Source organism: Hemitrygon akajei, chromosome 13 (genome assembly GCF_048418815.1).
Source record: "Hemitrygon akajei chromosome 13, sHemAka1.3, whole genome shotgun sequence".
NCBI classification, from domain to species: domain Eukaryota; kingdom Metazoa; phylum Chordata; class Chondrichthyes; order Myliobatiformes; family Dasyatidae; genus Hemitrygon; species Hemitrygon akajei.
The window spans coordinates 62,644,189-62,664,560 of record NC_133136.1 but is presented as its reverse complement, the minus strand read 5'-3'; the positions used below and the strand labels follow the sequence as shown (position 1 = coordinate 62,664,560).

Sequence of the window (20,372 nt, the reverse complement as noted above, 5' to 3'; positions counted from 1 at the left end):
CTATTTGACCACATTAAGGCCTGGTATAGGCCTTTGAGCAGAAAATCCTATAAAAGGTAGTGAATTCAGCCCAGTACATCTTGGATAAAACCCTCCCAACCAGTGAGCACATCTACATGAAACATTGCCAGAAAAACAGCATCCATCATCAAAGATCCTCACCACCCAAGCCAAGCTCCTCTCACTGTCGGCGTCGGGTATAAGGTATAGGTTTGCAGTTACTGTTCTGCAGTACGTCCGCAGAAAAGGAATCTCAGGGTTATATGTGGTGACATGAATGTACTCTGACAATAAATTTTACTTTGAACTTTGGAACTTTGATATGGTGTCGTGCTGTGTAGAAACATAAGCTATCAAAAATAAATGTTAAAATGTATCTCAATTTGTCTGCAATGGACAGATGGTGGAAATTGACAGTTGTCAAAAAGGAGAAGAGGGAGGAATACTGGCTAGAGAACACCAAAGCCATAAGGAAACAACACAGAGATCAACACAGGAGCAAGAAGAAGTACAGAGCTCAAAGAATAGGAATGGATATGAGGAAAATTGTGATAAACCTGGGACAAATAAATTAGAGAAATTGCACTGGCAGGACATGAAACAACTGGAATCTAAAGAAATAGGGTATGTATGAATGAAATAATAAGTTTATAACCTTTAATGTCTGTGGATCTGAACAGTAATTATAGAATAATTTATTTCCTGTTAATGCTAATAGAGACATATTAAGTTTCATAACATTTAATAATTTTGATATCTTTAATCATTGGTGTGCTACATACTAGTAGGTTAAATGCTTACTTTTTAGTCATTTCCTTCTTTGACATCTCAAGAGTCTTTGGACACAATCCAAAATAAAATGTTAAGGAATACTGCCAGGAGACCGGTCAGCAATGGTAAACGTGCATTAATCTATCAGTTAGCAAAGAGCAGAGACATTCAGTAGTGTTTCCAACTGAAAGGATCTTGCAAATTCAAGTATTTTCTTTTGGCAAAGAGCCTGAAGTAAAAGGAGTAAATCAGAAGCTGGGGATGGTATATCAGTGGAGATTAAAGTTCAGGGTACAGTGGGCAGCCTGGCTGCATGAAGTGGAAAGGAATGTTCAGTGGTGTCGAGACCAGTCAATGGATAAAAGGGGTAGGAATGAAGATACTAGAGATTGGTGAGGGGTCAGTGGTTGAAGTTGGTAATCAGAGAGTGAGATTGGCGGTGTTCCCAGATAGGGAGGTTAATGATGCTGAAGAACTTGGGTTGGGACAGCACAACTGTAGCAAGGTGTTTGCTGTGTCACTTCTACAGACAGTTTTAGGTTGGGAGGGAGAGAAGCAACATCACACATTTGGTACAATGATCAGAGGGCACTTTTCTACAACATTTTCTTTCTGCCAGATAATTGAGACTTAACGGGTCTTTCAGAGGCTTACACTTTACCGGTATGATCAGGTTCTCTTCTGGACAAAACTCAAATGTGCTTATATTGATTTTGTAGTTATCATTGTTATTGTTTGTTGGCCTAGTTCTCAAAATCTCCTATATAAAATACTGAATGATGCCAGTTGCATCTGTTAATGAATTGACAGTGGTTAGAACATGTGTATCTAGTATGTATACAGCCTATTGTAAAATATTTGCCCCATACTGTACATTAGTATGGTTTCACTGTTCATATTCCAAACAAGAATGAATTCCATACTCCCAGCAGCTTTCTACTCTGGGTAAACAATCTGTGTGATTTAACCTGTGGTAGAATATAGTCTCTGAGACCATAGGTACATAGAATTTAAAATATTTTTTAATCTAACAAGTTAATGCCCTTTAAACAGAAACTAGCACAGCAAAGGGATTTTATGCTAATCTTTGTTCGGCAGCAAGAAATTAAACCCTGATGGAACTATACAAGCATGTTGAGCCAATATGTCTGGATTGGTTTTCATGGTATAATTCTTTCAGATTTTTATGTGCCCATTTATATTCATGCATGCATATGCACATAAAAGTGCAACTAATATTTACTATTTAATTTTTGTCAGTTCAACTTTTCATCTTCATTGTGGTGTATGGTGGATGGACCTGTGGACAAACTAATTAGCAGAAAGAACTATGCAGCACAATGACAGTATTATATGGAGATATCTGAAAGGATATGGTTTGATGGAACTACTGGTAGTTTAAATCTCAAAGCTTTCTTTATCAACTGTATATAAAATTTAAAACTCTCATCTTGAGGCGTGCTAATGGTTAGTAATCTTGGTTCACAACATTAAATGCATTTTAAAAAATCATTTGTGTCAAGGGAATTGATATTTTCTATGAGAAAGGAAAGAGTATCCTGCTTTTCATCAGTGTATTTTGTCTTGGGAGTTGTATGTTGCAAGAATGCTGGATATTTTTGAAAGTATACTTTGGAACTGACCTATTAAGTATTTTCATTATTTCAAAGGTCTTAGTTAAAAATTAGAGGTATAAGATTGATGCATTAAACACATGACATGGTATTGTATTTGAATACCAAAATTTGGTTCTGATCAGTCGAAAACAGTTATGCTCAGAGTCTCTCATGCTCTGCTTAAGCTTGCCACCAGGAGGAATGAAAGAGCAACATGGATTTATTTCCCATCTCTTTCAGGCCAAGAATCATACCATTTACTTCCTCTTTTCAAACCAAGGTTGAGAATTTTGCTCTTTGAAAACTGGCAAGGATAAAACCTTCTCCTGGTTACATTCCATTGATGCTGCATCTTACTCAATGGCCTAAAGCTACGGAAAAAAAACTTACGGTGTTGTAATATAAAATAACATTCACTGAGTTTTGACTTTTTTACCAATAGGATGAACTTCCAGTCTAAACCACATGTCTTCCAAACAGATGAAGAAAATGCCAGTGAGAGACAGATTCAGGCACACAGTCAAACACACCTCACTGATCATCAGCAAGTGTCAGCTCAAGGTATGATGTCTACCTCCATGTTTTTCCAATCGTTACTTAAAGGCCCCACATCTTTAGACTCCAAGGATGTGATCACTTATCTTCTTCAATCACCTGCTTTCCTTCAGCTCTTTAAGCCCAACCATTTCCTGATCTCACCAGCCCTGCGGTGCTTTAAAAAAACTACCTCACTGAACAAGATATAATGAAGAGAACTTTGTAAGGACGGCAAGGGTGAAATGTAACCCTGATTCGGATAATTTCCTAATCGTTACTTACTGTTTACAGGCCACTTAAGCATACACTGACAGTAAAGCATAATGTGTTGAAGCAGCGTATAATTTTCCACATTTTCACAACATACCACGGTGAAGCTTGAACTGCCAATCTTCTGATTTAATTACCTGGCCCTCTGAATTCCAGTATATCCATGATACCACCACATTTCAGATTTTGTCAATGCCGAGGTACTGCAAAAGATTCCTTAGTCCTGAGACTCATTGTCTAAGTGAAACTGCTCGGCTTATGAATGCAGGAATATAATGTAATTTTGTTTCATTTAATTAAAATTAATTATTTTTGTTTCTTCAGATTAGGAATGTTAACAGCCGACTAATTCAAGCGTCTCTCGCTTCACATAATAAAACCTGCGTTTTGTGTTCATGTCAGCTGCAGGCTCCCCAGTTTTTTCAGACAGACCACAGAATGCACAAGAACTTCCGCTGTTTCTTGACCTTCAAAGGAACAAGCAACCTGACGATCAAAGTGAAATGAAGGCTGGGTCTCTGGATAGAAGCTGGGCACATCAGTCAAATATAGTGGACAGAAAAAACCGGTTAGTCATCCAATGGATGTACTTGTAGTAATTTCTTTTCCTGATTTGTATTTTATGTTGGAGCAGGTATAGTTGTATCAGAATTAGATTTAATATCACTGACGTATGTCGTGAAATATGTTGTTTTGCAGCTGCAGTACATTGCAATACATAGCAATAAAATCTATAACGTGCAATAAAAAGTATATATAAATTGAATAAGTAGTGGAAAAAGAGAGGGAAAAAATACTGTGGAAGTGTCCATGGGTTCATTGTCCATTCAGAAGTCTGATGGGGGAGGGAAAGAAGCTGTTCTTGAAAAATTGAATCTGTGTCTTCAGGCCCCTGTACCACCTCCTTGATGGTAGCAATGAGAAAAGGGCATGTCCTGGTCTTAAATGATGGATGCCGCCTTCTTGAAGCATCATCTTTTGAAGGTGTCCCGGATGCTGGAGAGGCCGGTGCCCACAATAGAACTGACTGAGATTACAACTTTCTGCAGCTTTTCCTGATCCTGTGCAGTGGCCACTCCACACAGGCTGGTGATGCATCCAGTTTGAATGCTCACCAAGGTACATATGTAGAAATTTGTGAATGTCTTTGGTGACATACCAAATCTCCTCAAACTCCTAATGAAATATAGCCTCTGTCGTGCCTTCTTTGAAATTGCATCAATATGTTGGACCCAGGATAGATCCTCAGAGATGTTTATGTTTATTTCAGAGTGGAGTAGGCCCTTCTGGCCCTTCGAGTCTCATTGTCCTGCCCTGCCCCAGTAGGTATTCAGGCAGGGGTATATTTAGTACCTTAAGGAGCCAGAATCAGCTTTAATATCACCGGCATGTAGCGTGAAATTTGTTGTTATGTGGCAGCAGCACATTGCAATAAATAATAATAAAGGCTGTGAATTTCAGTGAGTATATAAGCCTTCTTGAGGCATCGCTCCTTGAAAATGGCCCAGGTAGTGGGGAGGCTAGTGCCCATGCTGGAGCTAACTGAGTTTACAACTTTCTGCAGTTTTTTCTGATCCTATGCAGTGCCCCCCTCACACCAGACGGTGATGCAACCTGTTAGAAGGCTCTTCACGATACATATGTAGAAATTTGTGAGTGTCTTTGGTGACATACCAAATCTCCTCATATTCCTAATGAAATACAGCTGCTTTTTTGTAATTGCATCAATACTTTAGGCCCAGGATAGATCTTCAAAGATGGTGTCACCCAGGAACTTGAAGTTTCTCACTTTTTTTCTCTTCTGATGAGGACTGGAGTGTGTTCCCTCATCTTATCCTTACTGAAGTCCGCAGTCAATTCTTTGGTCTTACTGGCATTGATTGCAAGGTTGTTGCTGCGACTAGTTGATATATCTCACTCCTGTATGCCTTCTTATCACCATCTGAAGTTCTGCCAACAACAGCTATGTCATCAGCAAATGTATAGATAGCATTTGAGCTGTGCCTAGTCATGGGTGTAGAGAGAGTAGAGCAGTGGGCTAAGCACACACCCCTGAGGTGCACCAGTGCTGACTGTTAGCAAGGTAGAGATGTTATCACTGATCCACACAGTCTTCCAGTGAGGAGGTCAAGGATCCAGTTGCAAAGGGAGGAACGGTGGCCCAGGTTTTGGAGCTTTTTGGTCAAACCTGTAGGAATTAATGTATTAAACACTGAGCTGTTTTTAATAAACAGCAGCCTGATATAAGGTGATTCAAGGCCACATGAAAGGCAAATCAGATCATATCCACTGTAGGTCTATTGTGGTGATCGGCAAATTGCAGTGAGTCCAGGTCCTTGTGCTGAGACAGGAGCTGATTCTAACCATAACTAATCTCTCAAAGTGCTCCATCACTGTGTATGTGAGTGCTACTGAATGATGGTCATCTTTGTTGGGTACTGATATGATTGTTGCCCAAGGCTAGCAGAGCAAAATCAAGAAGCCCATCCAACTTGTGTACCTTATATTCTCAGTCTTCACACAGTGAAGGGCAGGAATGCTGGCAGCATTTGTGTGCTGGGTGTGTTCATCTAGCTTAGCCTAACAGCTAGACCACTTTCCATTGTGTGACCACATATGTACGTTAAGAGTCACCAGTTATGGTTCAGATTTGTTCTTAGGTCAATCTATCAATGGTCCTTGGTTGACACTGACTAGCCTGACACCATCTGTGGGTGAGAAGAGAGCTCTGTTACTTACAGTATATCCTAACCTAAACTGCTGATAAGAAAAGGTACCCTTCAAACTCCTTAATGGATCTTTGGTACCATTTACATTGTAATAAATTGCATTGCTTATGTGACATACTGCAGTCAGATTAGACGTGCAAGCAATCATTAGATGTTGAAATACAGTATAGTTTTTAAGAGTGATATTCTCATCATCTTTTAATATTTGCTTTGATAGATCTGGCTCTCATGAAGATTTACAATCAAGCCAATCGCTTCCTCAGCCACACTCATCTCCTCAACTCCAGTCTCCTAGCAGGTAGGCACCATACAATAGACAGTGGCCTCTGTTTGATGGTAGTGTGTCTCTGCAGTGCAATCATGAAGTCTAGGATGCATACATGTACCTAAGTTATTATAAGAGTACTACAGCTTGATTAAACTTACATTATGTTGAGGTGCACATGCTTACTTTGTGAGTATTGCTCTAGCAAAGCATCAGCAACAAAACATTCCACTCACTGAATATGCCTTCATCTTTGTACATTTGTCTTTGTTGTAGATCAGTCAGTGGGAAGAAGTTGTGCTCGACCTGTGGGCTTCCCCTGGGAAAAGGTGCAGCCATGATCATTGAAACACTCAGTCTTTATTTTCACATTCAGTGTTTCACGGTAAGCTAGCTGCTTGTCCTATGCCGAGAAACATTCTTAAGAGTCATTTGACCAGCAGTCCGTTTTGATGGTCATTGAATGTGTTCATTCATGGAATCTAACATAGTGCATCAGGGAATCTAAGATAGTGGAATCTAACAGTTATATTCCTTCTGCATAGCCTCCTTCCACATTTCCAGCAAGGTAAACTAAAAGTAACTTGATTTGTTACAAGTCGGAATCGATGCTATTCAGTTAATTTTTGTAAGTGTGAGGGTTAATATCTAAATCAGTAGAGAAGGCAACACAGGAAATGACCAGCTTTTCTTTACTCTGTGGTATTTATTAATTTAGTGGCAATTATTTTGGTTGAAAGTGAAATGTTTTCAACTCCCTTATATTCTGCTGGCACTGGTAACTTTTACTGTATTTTTGAAGTCATCACCTTGGAGATCTCAGACAGTCCTGCTGCCAGAAACCCAGCAAAAAAGTTATTGCAGTTGCATAGCGAACTGGATTTACCATTTACACCTGTTCAAGCTTCCATTAAAATAACACCTCTCAGTTAAGACATTATAACTTTAATAAACATAGGAAGATCTGTAGTATGTGAAGATGATCAAAGTATAGAATTATTCAAAACAGATTAATAAGTATTGGTGGATGTTGTAAGACAAGGTAGTGTTGAAGCAATTTCAGGTAAGAGTGGGATTCAATGGTAAAAGATGTCCAAGGTAGACCTTTACACCTCTAAATTCTCAGAAGTAGCATCTATGTGTCTGCCTCACTATTCAGTCATTGAATGGTGCAAAGTTACTCTGTTTGCACGATAGGTATGATTAAACTTGCCACAAAGGACTGGACCTTATCAATACCCTCTAATTAATGTAAGTATTAATTACTGCCAATCTATCTATGGCATTAAAAAATTCTTATTGCCAATGTTGAATAACATTGAGCTGAACCTTGATAGATCTGTAGAATTTTGCAGGGGCATTTTAAGTTTAATGGAGACTGTAACAACTTTCATTATTGTCCTCCAAACACAGAACATAAAGACTTCAGGTCATTAAATCATCACATCAGACCAGCCACTGAAAGTGAACCCCAACTCAACGTAGGTGGTTGTGAATTATACATGTGCTCCCACCCGTTACATTACCTAGCCACATTTGTGGCCATTGTCGATGCTATAGGGATGACCTTTGGCCACCTGGTAGTATGGTCCACCATGGTAAGGAGCTGTGTGAAACCACGATGGGAGGGGAAAAGAGGACCAACCATGTCCACATTGACATGGTCAAGCCATCGGTCAGGGATCTCAAGAGGTGGGTTGGGGAGTGGGTGCGCCAGTAGTGCCATGTTGGAAAGAGATCGTTTAGTGTCATCAGATACTCTGGTCATGTCCACTGACCAGTCAAGCACTTCATTAAGGGCATTGCCTTTAAGGGCACTACGCAGGGGAAACATAATTTCGGCAGCTCACGATGATAGAAATTCACCATACCTAAAAACTCCTGTAGTTTCTTAGTTGTCTGGGGTGTAGTTTCTTAGTTGTCTGGGGTGGTGGGAATCCACAATAGTGGAGACTTTTGATGGGAATAGTTTCATATCTTCTGCAGCAATGCAATGGTTGACAATACCAATGGCTGACAATCCAAACTGGCATTTAGCAGGATTAATGGTCAACCTGTGTTGACTTAAACACCTGAAAAGTGTGCAGAGATGAGATAGGTGTTTAGATCTGGATGCACTGGCAACAAGTATGTTATCCAGGTAATAATAAGAAAATCTAAGTCTTTTAATTCAGAGTCCATCGGCCACTGGAAAGTCTGTGCTTTTTCAGTCTGAACAGCATGCACAGAAACTGAAAGAGGCCAAATGGGGTTACCACAGCTGATTTGGGAATGTTCCCCAAGCACACAGACATCTGATGGTAGCCCCTAACTAAGTCAACTTCAGAAAAAAATCAAATTAACAGCAAAACGTGCTGAGGAGTCCTGGATATGTGGGACTGGGTAACAATTGGAGGTGATGAATTCATTAAGGCATCGGTAATCACCACATGGGAGGCAACCACCATCGGCCTTACAGACCATTTGGAGGGCCGAAGCCCAGGGGCTATTCAACGTGCGTACAATGCCAAGCTTTTCCATGTTGGCAAACACAGTCTTCGCAGTAGCCAGCTTTTCTGGGTCCAGTCTATGTGTGTGGGCATGGACCAGTGGGCTACTGAAGCAGAGCGTCATCCATTGTGTCCCATGTCTGGATCTTGCTGCCGTTGGCGGCCTCCAGCGAGGTTTTGACAGCTCACTCACTTGAGCATCCACATCACACAAGAAGCGTTGCCTGAAAGGGTGTCCGTAAAGAACGGTAGACACACCTGAGAGCTGAAGGCCCATGGTTTTCGAGAATCTCTGTCCCAATGTGCCAGCACTGTCAATGCTGCAAGGCAGTCGGCACTTCCTAGCATTCGTACCAGAGCGAGGGTGGTAAAGGCACAGACCTGGCGCTGTCTGTTTCACAGCCACAGGCATGCTTGTGTTCGAGATCCTGCTGACCAGGCTAATTGAGGCAGGGAAAGGAGGAGGATTTGTACACCTCTGCCTGGATGAGTGTAGACTATCGGCCATTTTAGTAAGCTCCCTGTAGTCCTTCACAGATGCATTAGCGAGGGCCATATGAACTAGATCAGACGTTTCCTGCATGAAGAGTTCTTTAAAAATAAAACAAGGATGACGATTTCGCAGGAGGAGCAGCCTGTGGTCCATTAACTCTGAAGCCCTAGCATCATCCAGGCCAGGCAAGGAGAGCAAATGTTTGGCCTGTTAAGACTCTGACAGTCCTAAAGTCGATAAAAGATTAGCTTTCAGTGTTCAGGTGGGTGGTCAAGAAGACTCACCACTCTTGCTCCCATGGAACTGCTGAGCAACACTACTATTCTGTCATCCGCTGAGACTACTCACAGCGTAAATTGGGACTCGGCCTGTACAAACCAAGCGACGGCATTTTGCTCCTAGAACTCCAGCCGTTTCAAGGCGACTGCATTGGCTGACATGTTGAATAACTCTGGAATCATCCTAGAGCATTGTTTGTAGGTGATGCACCATCAATAACTCTCGGAGGCAGGAAGGGAACGATAGGCTTTTATTAGCAGCAAAAAGGGAGCAAGACATCTCGGAGACTGAGGGAGGAGCAGTGCCCCAATCGCCTTTATACAGGGGTCTGTGGGAGGAGTCACAGGAGCAGTCAGCAGAGGGGTGTGTCCAGACAGGTATACATAGTTTACCACAGTAGGTTTTCGCAATGGAGGTATTTTAAGTTTAATGGAAACCGTAACAACTCCTTTATTGTCAACCATCAGACAGGATAAAAAGCATGAAAGAAAACTTCATGTCATTAAATCATCACGTCAGACCAGCCTCTTAAAGGTAATCCCATCTTAATGTCAGTGGATGTGAATTATGCACGTTTCTACCCAGTACATTACCCTACAGACACAGTACACAGCTTATTGGCTGCTTACACTTACGTGGACTGGATGCCCTGAGACCCAATTGAGCCGGGAGGGGTACAGCAAGACATGGGAAGACCTTAGTCTGTGAGCTAATAAGGTAATTCGCCAGGTCAGCCTGATGGCCTTTGACAAGAGGCAGATGTGCCACCTGTCAAAGCCAGGGCTATGCAATATGTGTAACGGACTTTTCAAAAGCATTATGGATGTTTTAAAGATGATGAAATCAGAAATATAAGCAGGATTAACTGGGATGGGATAGAGAGGCACATTCCCCACTCTTCTGCGGGGAATCCCAGTAGGCTGGGACTCTGCTCTTGCACTCTGTATGGAATCCCAGACTCCTCGCGAGTCTGTATATCTGCAGATATTATTACCGGGGACATCAAATACCAGGATGTCCCTTCAGAACTGCTGACCACAGCCAGGTTGACTTGGCCAAATCTTAGACGAATGGGTTATAATTCGGATTTATCCAAATTGGTCAGCTATATCCAAGTTTACAGATGATACAAAGCTGGATAGCTGTTTAAGCTCTGAGGATGATTGAGGAAAATACCAAGGAGGTGCTGACAGGCTAAATGCAATCCAGCTGAGATGTGGAGAAATGGAACATCATCCACTTCAGTAGAAAGAAATCTCTATTAAATGGGAAGATTGAAAGGTATCAGTCATCAGAGGGACTTGGGTGTCTTTGTACATTAATCACTGAAAGCAAGCAATTAAGAAGGTAAGCTGGTATGTTAATCTTTTTTGTAAGAGGAATTGAGTACAATTGCTATCTCATTGCAATTATTCAGTGCCCTGATGAGGTGATGTCGATAATATTTTCTTTATTCTTGGCCTCCCTGCCTAAAGAAAGATGTGCTTATCAAAAAGACAGTGCAGTAACAATCCAGCAAATTGATTCCTGGGATCAAGGCTCAGCCTTTTGAGCAAACATTACACAGATTGGGTCTGTATTTTCTCAGGTTTAGAATAATCAGAGGCGATTTTACTGAAATGCACAAAACTTGTGAAGCATCTGATAGGATAGATGGTCAGTAGAAGAGTCTACTAGCTGGGAGTTCAGCGCCAAGTGGCAGTGGAGGCTTAGTTGCTGAGTACATTCGTGACAGGATGATATTTTTAAAATATGAGAGAATTGAGGTGTCTGGATTAGAGCAGGAAAGTGATGCCATAATCTTATCAAGTGATAGAGCAGGCACAGACGTCCAAATCGTCTACCGCTGCTTTTATTTCCTGTGTTAATACTTAAAAATAAAACAACACAACACAGTAACAGGTCCTTCAGCCCAAAACTACACCAACCTTCAGGCAACACACACAAAATGCTGGTGGAACACACCCAGGCCAGGCAGCATCTATAAGGAGAAGCACTGCCAGTGGATGGGAGATCTCCGGAGTTGACAGTGTTTCTCCTTATAGATGCTGCCTAGCCTGCTGTGTTCCCCCAGCATTTTGTGTGTGTTGTTTGAATTTCCAGCATCTGCAGATCTCCTCGTGTTTGCTCTTTAAAAACCAACCTTCAGGCTCCACTGACATGAATCCTATATTAATCCCATTTCCATCAGACCCTATACGTTCTACCACTCTTCTACACAAAGGGGCAATTTGTAGTGGCCAATTGCCCTATCAATCCATTTGTGTTTGGGATGAGGGAATAAACCAGAGCATCTGGAAGAAATCCATGAACTCACGTGGAACCCATGAATGTACAAACTCCACACGGTTGTATGATTTATACTTGATATTAGTCTCAGATTGACTTGTGACATTTAAAAGTTCCATTACCACCAGCATTGATACCAAGATGGAGCATCAAATCCATTTCCATTGCAAAGTCCCAAAGAAAGTGCATCAATTAAATAAATCATGAAATCATTAAACATTCATTGCTTGTTCATGTAGGTTAGTTTAGGATCATGTGTAGAAAGACTGAGAGGCTAATAGAATATGAGTAAATTTGCAAGATCTTATTACATACTTCTTTATAAATTCTAATAGAACATAGAACAGTACAGCACAGCACAGACCCTTCAGCCCACAATGTTGTGCCAACCCTTTAATCTACTCCAAGATCAATATAATCTTTCTCTCCCACCTAGCCCTCCACTTTTCTTTCATCCATTCACCCAGTTAAGAGTTTCTTGAATGTTCCTAATGTATTTACCTTTACCACCACATTCCACACACCTGCCACTTTCAAGAACTACTTTGACATCTCCCCCTGTGCTTTTCTCCCAATACCTTAAAGTTAAGCCCTTTGTATTAGCTATTTCCACCCCAGAAAAATGTTTGTGGCTATGCACTCAATCTATACCTCATCATCTTGTATGCCTATATCAAGTCACCTCTCATCCACCTCTCTCCAAAGAGAATAGCCGTAGCTTACTCAGTCTAAAACATGCCTTCTAATCCAGGCATCCTCATGGTAATTCTTCTCTTGCCTAGAGTATAGGGCAAAGAAGAACTGGAACTGACCAATATTCAAAGTGTGGTCGAATCAGAATTTTATAGAGCTGCAACACTATCTCGCAGCTGTTGAACTCAATCCCCCAACAAATGAAGGCAAACACAACACACAACTTATTAACCATCTGCTGCAACTTTAAGGGATCTACAGACATGAACTCCCAAGATCCCTCTGTTCCTCCACACTGTGAAGAATCCTGCCATTAACCCTGCATTTTGCTTTCAAGTTTGACTTTCCAAAGTGGATCACTTCACACTTTTCCAGATTGAAATACTGATGTAAATTTGCAAGATCTTAGTTCTTACTTTTTTTATATAAAAATAAATGAATAATTAACTTTTTTGTAATGCAGTGTGGTATCTGTCAAGGACAACTTGGGGATGCAAGTACAGGGACAGACGTCCGGATCCGTAATGGTCTCCTAAATTGCAATGATTGCTACATCAGGTCCAGAAGTGAGTAACGCCTGAACACCCTGTGTACCTTGTAAAGTATTTTCTTGTCTGACAACATTCATGTTTACTGGCCCCGATCAACTGAAGTATCTCGGCTGAAATGCCAGCTGTCTATTCCCCTTCATAGATGCTGCCTGACTTGCTGAGTTCCTTTAGCATTGTGTGTGGGTTGCTCAGAACTTTCAGCATACATTGTTTATCTCGTTGCAGCGGGGGAGGAGCCTGTGGCTTTTTTAAAGTGGTTTTTCAGTGGAGCTCCTTTTTTTTATGAGTTGCTGCAGCCAGTGCGGCAGCAGGGGAGGAGCCAACAGCTTTTAATTTCTGATTGGCTGCGTGTAGAAACTCGGCCAGTAAAAGGAAGGTAGGATAGAGTAGAGCAGCCATCGTAGCAGTTTTTAAATAAACTATTTATTCAAGAGCCATGGGAGAAGGACAAAAGCTCAGGATTGGATAGTGGAAGAATGGAGGAGAGTGAGAGGCAGTCGGTAGCTGGGGGTCAAGGAGAAGCCTGCAGAAAAGAAGGGAGGCGGAGAGCAGAATGGAAAGTGAGAATGATTTATTTGGTAAAAATAAATCCTGGGCACTTTATTCGCTCCTTTGACAGTGTGTGATCAGAACAGTGCACGCTACTGTAGCTGGGGTCAAAGCAACATGCACAACATGCTGGAGGAACTCAGCAGGTCAGACAGCATCCGTGAAAACGAGCTGTCAATGTATCGGGTGGAGACCCTTCATCAGGATTCTGTGTTTACTGTAGCTGTGGGCTTGCTAGTATTTTTTTCCAGTTTATCACAATCTCTCTCCTTTTGTATTCTCTCCTTTATCCACTATAGTATCCCATGCAGCATCTTAACCAACCTGCCTGCCAGAATCTATGGATGCACACTTTGATCCTGCCGTTTCTCTACACTTCTCAGTGTATTGCAATTTATGTTTTGGCAGTGTGGTAATTGTAAAGATTAACCTGAGAATGCAACTATAGGGGCAGATATATCACAGCCTCTGCAAGTGGACTACATCAGTTTTCACTGGTTTGAAATATACAACATATTATTTCAATCAGTACCCATTCTACTACTCAAGGCAATTTTGAAGTAAGACCACTTTTCATTGAATCCTATGGTCTTTTATTATCCGATCTATCTGCTTTGTGGATTCTTGTTGGATGCTTTGCAAAAAGCCCATGCAGACTGCATTAAGTGCCCCCTCCTCATTGATCCTTCTTATTTATGACATTAAAATAAATTCCAAATAAATTCTCTGTCCTTTCATTTTTTTAAAATTTTGCTTTCACTACAGTAAATTAAGAATGAAATATAATCTGTGTGTCTTGCTTTGTGGTCCTTGAGTCTTAGAGTTAGTTAGTTTGGTTTGTCTGTTTAATGATTTCACCTGTTCTGGACACCAGAAACCCCACAGTGTTTGGTGCCAGTTTGAAATTCACTTTGGAATCGAGGAAATTGGCATGCTAAACCCCAAATAATATTTTGTGGGAAGCTTTTGCAAGATCATTGAATATCCCAAACTCAAGATGTTACCTAAATATGGTAATTACTAATATTAAGGCTCATACACTAGTGGTAATTTTCTCAGAGTAAACATAATCAAGTCAAATGGCTTACAGCACTTGCATCATAATCACAGTCTTGCTGATAAAACAGTTCACAGCAGACTAAAACAGTGGTTATTCATCTCCCAGTTACATTCTTGAATTCTAAATAGTACTCGTATATTTATTTATAAATAAGAAAAATGCAGCATAATAAAAATGTAATAACAATTCTAACATATTATTTGTGAAGATAGTTCAACTGCTTTAAATTTTGATTCCAATTTGGCCATCCTGGTAATGTTAGGATGGGATGAGCTCAATAATACTTCTTAAACATTTATCATAGATGTTTCAGTAATAACATCAAAGGCTTTTAAACACTTAATGATGCACCAATATTTTTATATCTATAAGCCATATTTGTACATTGCCCGTTCATATTCTTTGTTTTGTTTAGCTGCTGGACAACCCACGACTTTATGACCCTGCTACATTTCAATGAGCAAATGAAAGCCCAACAGAGCACAGATGGCCCTGAAGTTCAACGCGATGTACTCTGTTTGGACACAGTCGCGGATAGAAACCATCATTCACTGGCTTCCACACTCTGAGAACCCCTTTTTTCCCCAAAACAACATTTAGCTGCATTGTTATTTTGACAGCCAACACTTTAAATCATTTTCTTGTTTAGTGAAAATGCTGTCCTTTGTTCATATAGTCACAATAGTAGCGTAATTTGATATATTTTTGCTGTTGAAGAAAAGCTTGTAACTGAATTCAACATGTTTTTAATTAATATTGTGTGATATGTAATTTATTTTATTGCCTCCTCCAGTTATGAAAATGTTAATCATAAAGGTGCAATTACAAGTGGAGTAAGTGAATAAAACTCTATTTGTCCTGTGTAGTGGTTAATAACTTTGTCTTCCTTTCCTTGGAACTAATTTGAGCCATCTGTGTCACATTTATGGAATGTAGAGATCATTCCAAATGCATAGAGTAGATTTGCAATTATCTTGATATTTTAGAATGCTCTGTCCTTTGGGTGCATTTCTTCATGATGTAAGAATATCATGAAGGTCTAGCATGCAGAAAAGAAAATTGATAAAGAGGCAATAACCAAGCTTTTCTTCCATCCTAGGTAATAGTAACTTACAACTACACAATGTTTTGATTCCGACATGGCATTGTTAAACAAAAACAGAATTGAAAGCCGAATTGCTTGCCTTTGAGGAAAATGTGTGTGCCAGAAAAAAGATTTGCACTCAAGTTTGCTGTTTTGGGAAAAAAATACAGTTTATATTTAAAGCCTGCTTCAAATGTGTAGTCAGTATCATGTATCAGATCCTTTAGGTTGTTTGTTCTATGATTCAGCTGATTGATCTATTCCACTGTTTTAAAAACAAAGCATTTAAATCAATACTTCCTTCAAGCTAATGATTATTTAGTAGACAACTGCCAGACTGCAATTCAAATGCAAGTCAACAAAAAGGAATATACCACTCCAATACCATGATCAGAGGTTTTCCAATATAATATGGAACGCGTCCATATTATAGCATTTCCCTGTTAACCCAGGCGTTTCCATTGTTTGCGTGCTTTGATCGGTGTGCTTACAATTCCAACCATGTTCTGATAAATACAATCAGTATATCTGTGCATGCTCAAATACTGTGGATTATAGTATGAGTTATGAATATAGTCTGCACAGCATTTTAGGTTGAGATATCAATTTGGAAATGGCTGAAAATTCAATGAGTGGTAAGCTGTTGGTTTCATATTTCTACATCCATTTGATAATGGAGTAATTCCTCTTCACTATAAATAATAAAATGTGTTAGCATCCTGTTAAGCTAACTAAAAGGTAAATACAATTATCTTGTTATTATTGCACCTTTCTTATGAAATGTTCTCCCTAAAAGCATTGAAGCTATGAAATATTTTTACAAGTCAATTTTTCTAAGTAAGGATTCAATTTAAATGGCTTAAATTATTTATAATTCTATCACAACGCACTATTGGAATAATCTGAAAAACTGTTGAAGGTTTTATAAAATACTGGAAAAGTAAAGACTAATTAAGTGGGAGAATTTGCTACAAAATGATTTTGTTTAGCTTTTTTTTATATTTCTCAGACTTTTAGATTATCACTTGGGTTGACTTGTAGCTCAAGCAAGCCACCAATCAAGCAGTTACAATTAATTTGAGGCATGTCATAATTCCTTGTTTAGCAAACCAGTTATATCTGAGGGAAATGCTTGCAAAAAGATACAATGGGGAACTGAAAGCACCTAATTAGCCAATGACTTGTATCTGCCTTAAACAACAGCAATACAACACCTATTCCGCATTTAGAGCTCTTAACTTCCTTGCAGGAGGATAAATAGTAAGGTGTAGTCCATTATCATGTAGCAGCTTTGTTAAAGAGAACATAAATTAACAAGTCTCTTTGGTTCAGCAATAATTACCTAAATTGTAAGGTTGATACTTATTTATTAAAATAGTTTTCAGTCATGTTTTGCATGTTGATGATAAGGCATTATATGATAATTGTGTGCTTTATTTTTATTTGTATCTGTTGTTTGAATAGTTTGTTAAAATGCAATATTTGCTTCATTTACACTAAAACTGTGCCTTAGTAAGTGCAGGCTATTGCATTTGAATGATGAGAAGTGAATATGAAGTGTTGGTATCTGGCTCAGTAAACATCTCTGCCAGCTCTTAATACACTAGGTGCATCATACTGCGAAGAGGGTGAGTCAGACATGACGCTGAGGCCTAACTGGTTCATCTCATGTGACTGGCTCATACTACCCAAAGATTCCTACCCTCTGCATGACTTCAGCAAAGGCTGATGTTTCTCTTAGAGTCGGTTCATCCATTGTGTAAAATTCATCTCTTACTGTTCAAAAGATTTTTAAAGACAACTTTTTACATATTCTTGTACACTTTAACTCTTCAGAAATTACCTGCAGAGGAAGCATTGAACATGTATTGTAGCACATTCTGTACCTATTCCAATAGCCCCCTTTACAAATATGTCTGTTTTTAGTATTAAGTGAATTTGATCCAAATACACAGTAGGTTTGTAAGTGGTAGCACTGTGACTTCTTGACGTGCAGTATACTATGTTAAGATTTATGTAATCCACAATAGTAATAGTGTAACCCATTTCAATACAAAAGGCGAAGCAGATTATAGATTGGAAACTATTTTCAACAGTATTAGAAGAGTGATGAATTTGTATCCTCTCCCCATGTGCACTATTTTAAAGGTATTATTCACTTATTCAAGGGAAGTTGTGAAATGTCATAAAGCACATTGGAGTAGAAATTCATCCTCTGTTTTATATGCTAACAATGTGAAGTAGTGACTGATACAAATTGAAATCCAATTCTGAAATTGTTTTATTGACGTAAGTTAATTAAAATTTCACCGTTTAATGCAAATGCATTAATATGTTGCACTTTTAACACATACAACAGAGAACACATTTCCATCCACAACAAATACTGTTAATAATTCTTTGCCTAAAATGTCAATGGAAGTGTTCAGAGAAGTGAATTTCAATTCATTGTAACATAGATGATCACCCTGCTTAACCACTGTGCAACATGTGAGGTCCATATTTGGAGTATTAGTCAGTTAAGAATTATCAGTGTAATTACTGTCATGATTGTCCATTTTCCACTGTCTCTTGATTATTCATGCTGACATAATTTGATGTGGTTTCCTTAAAGTAACACTTCATGAATTTCTGCCGCCATCCATTAACATCTGTACTGCGATCACTTATTGCAGAGAGTACGTGGTTAAACCACATTTCCCCAGAATGGGCTGGACCAAGTGTGGGCATGGACAGGCGCACAATGAAATGACATATTGTAACTGGGGCTGTTCTTCAAACATAAAGAATTACAATTATCTGGCATATGCTACAGTTGAACTATTGTGCTATATGTGTAGTGTTTTGCCTCTTGAAGGAAAAGTTACAATGTTCAATTAATGCAACAGCTTTTATAGTAAATGTATGTTGTTTATAAATAAAAAGTAAATCTATAGTAATGTAATGCTTTCATTTCTCACTGTTCACGGTTTAGAACATCTTTATGTCTGTCTATAATGATCGTAGTCATTTTGTACTAATTTCTTTTAGATTCTATATCCACATTTCAGATGCAGATTCTGGTTAATGCTGGAAAATAGATGCCGGGATCTCAATACATGATTACCCCTTGTCTGCTCAATTGAATGCAGACACAGAAACAAATTCATCCTGTTTAAGTACTCTGATTTCAGCCAGTGCTATTAGTTGTTTTTGCGCACCTCCTGGCGCATGAATTTCCACTGTTTAACGCCATCCTGCATCTAATAAAGGGAGTGTGCATTGTACTTACAGAAGGTGATGGAATTATCAATGAATTATTATCATTACGGTAGACATGCAGAGAGAGTGAGCTCCACTCTCCATATTAGGACATATTTCACACTACCCACCCACATATCATGGTTTCCACACAGCGTCAACTGTTTGATCATGATGCCATTTAATTCAAACTGTTTGCAAAAGTCATCAGCACTCTTCCCCTTCCTGTAGTTGCAGGACAAGATGGCGCACAACTGGTTCCAGCAAACCAGCAGGGACAAGCACAGGCAGACCCTTACTTGCAGTGCTCACCATAATTAAAACAACACTGTCGAAGTCCAGAAGCAGAACTGCAGAAGATGGTGGCCTGGTCATATCTAGTGAGCCCAGTTCACACTTTGCCTTGCCCTTCAGCCCACTGAATTACATGCGATGAGACACTAGCATATACCTCTTGCCTCACCTTGGCACAGTGTCTGTCTCCTTTCAGATGACCAAGAACTGTAAATTGGCTTGACAAGGATAAAACAGTCACATTGTCATTAAACCTGACACTGCCAGAGTTTAACTTCCAAAATTCCATCAGCCATTTATTTTGCCCACTTTCCAAGTTGATCAATATTCTGCTGTAACTTTAGACAACATCCTTCATTGTCCACTCTACCACCAATGTCAGTGTCATCTGCAGACATACTAATCATGCCACCTGTATTCTCATTCACATCATTAATTCATAGGGCAAATGACAGAACCGATTCCTGTGCTTGCCACTAGTTATAGGCTTCCTAACAGTAAATAACCCTTGACTATCATCTTCAATCTCCTAACAGCAAGGCAATTTTGTATCCAATTTGCTAGCTCACCCTTGTGGACATAGCTAACATTTGGGATCTTGCCAATAGCCTTGCTGAAGTTCATGTAGATGATGTCTACTGTCCTGACCTCATCAAACCTTTTGGCCACTTCTTCAAAACAAAAACTCAAATTCATGAAACATAATTGCCCATGTAAGGCTCTATTGTATCCTATGACAGCATTCTGCATAGGATCCAGGGACAGCTAATTAATTTGGATACAAGACACGATACCTCAAGGGCTTCCTGTTGAATATGTACCACTGTTCTTCTACATTTGGTGGATATGTCCTGCTAGTGAGACAGAAATTGTGATGGAGGAATCTGACTCAAATTCTACACTGTATGATTCTTTAAGGATGAATGTGTCAGGGGCATACTTGACAGGTCTCTCAGACAGTTATCCCAAGTTAAACACCAGTCTCTAGATGTTTGTAAAACATACTTTGCAAGGTTGAAGCAGTTTATGTTGTCCAACTTCAGTCTCTGATTCAACACAGTGGAAATGCTGCCAGGATTCTTCTGAACCAATCCATTCTGTAGAAATCTGAATTTATATTTAGGTCAGACAAGGGAAGGATAGCAAGTTTTCTTCTCTGAAGA

The 20,372-nt window shown here is 39.6% G+C and overlaps 1 protein-coding gene across 12 annotated transcripts in view; it reads left to right on the top strand.

The window, feature by feature from the left end:
* The window catches only part of LOC140737934 (LIM and calponin homology domains-containing protein 1-like), a 356,743-nt gene extending 338,129 nt beyond the window's left edge, over positions 1-18,614 (top strand). For all 12 annotated transcript variants that reach the window (XM_073064758.1, XM_073064764.1, XM_073064756.1 and 9 more), the window contains 7 exons: positions 401-624; positions 2,830-2,948; positions 3,597-3,762; positions 6,141-6,221; positions 6,465-6,573; positions 12,895-12,997; positions 15,007-18,614. In XM_073064758.1, coding sequence (XP_072920859.1) covers positions 401-624; positions 2,830-2,948; positions 3,597-3,762; positions 6,141-6,221; positions 6,465-6,573; positions 12,895-12,997; positions 15,007-15,032 — 828 coding nt within the window. In that variant the 3' untranslated portion in view covers positions 15,033-18,614. The remainder of the gene's footprint in view (positions 1-400; positions 625-2,829; positions 2,949-3,596; positions 3,763-6,140; positions 6,222-6,464; positions 6,574-12,894; positions 12,998-15,006) is intronic.
* The last annotated feature ends 1,758 nt before the right edge of the window (positions 18,615-20,372 follow it).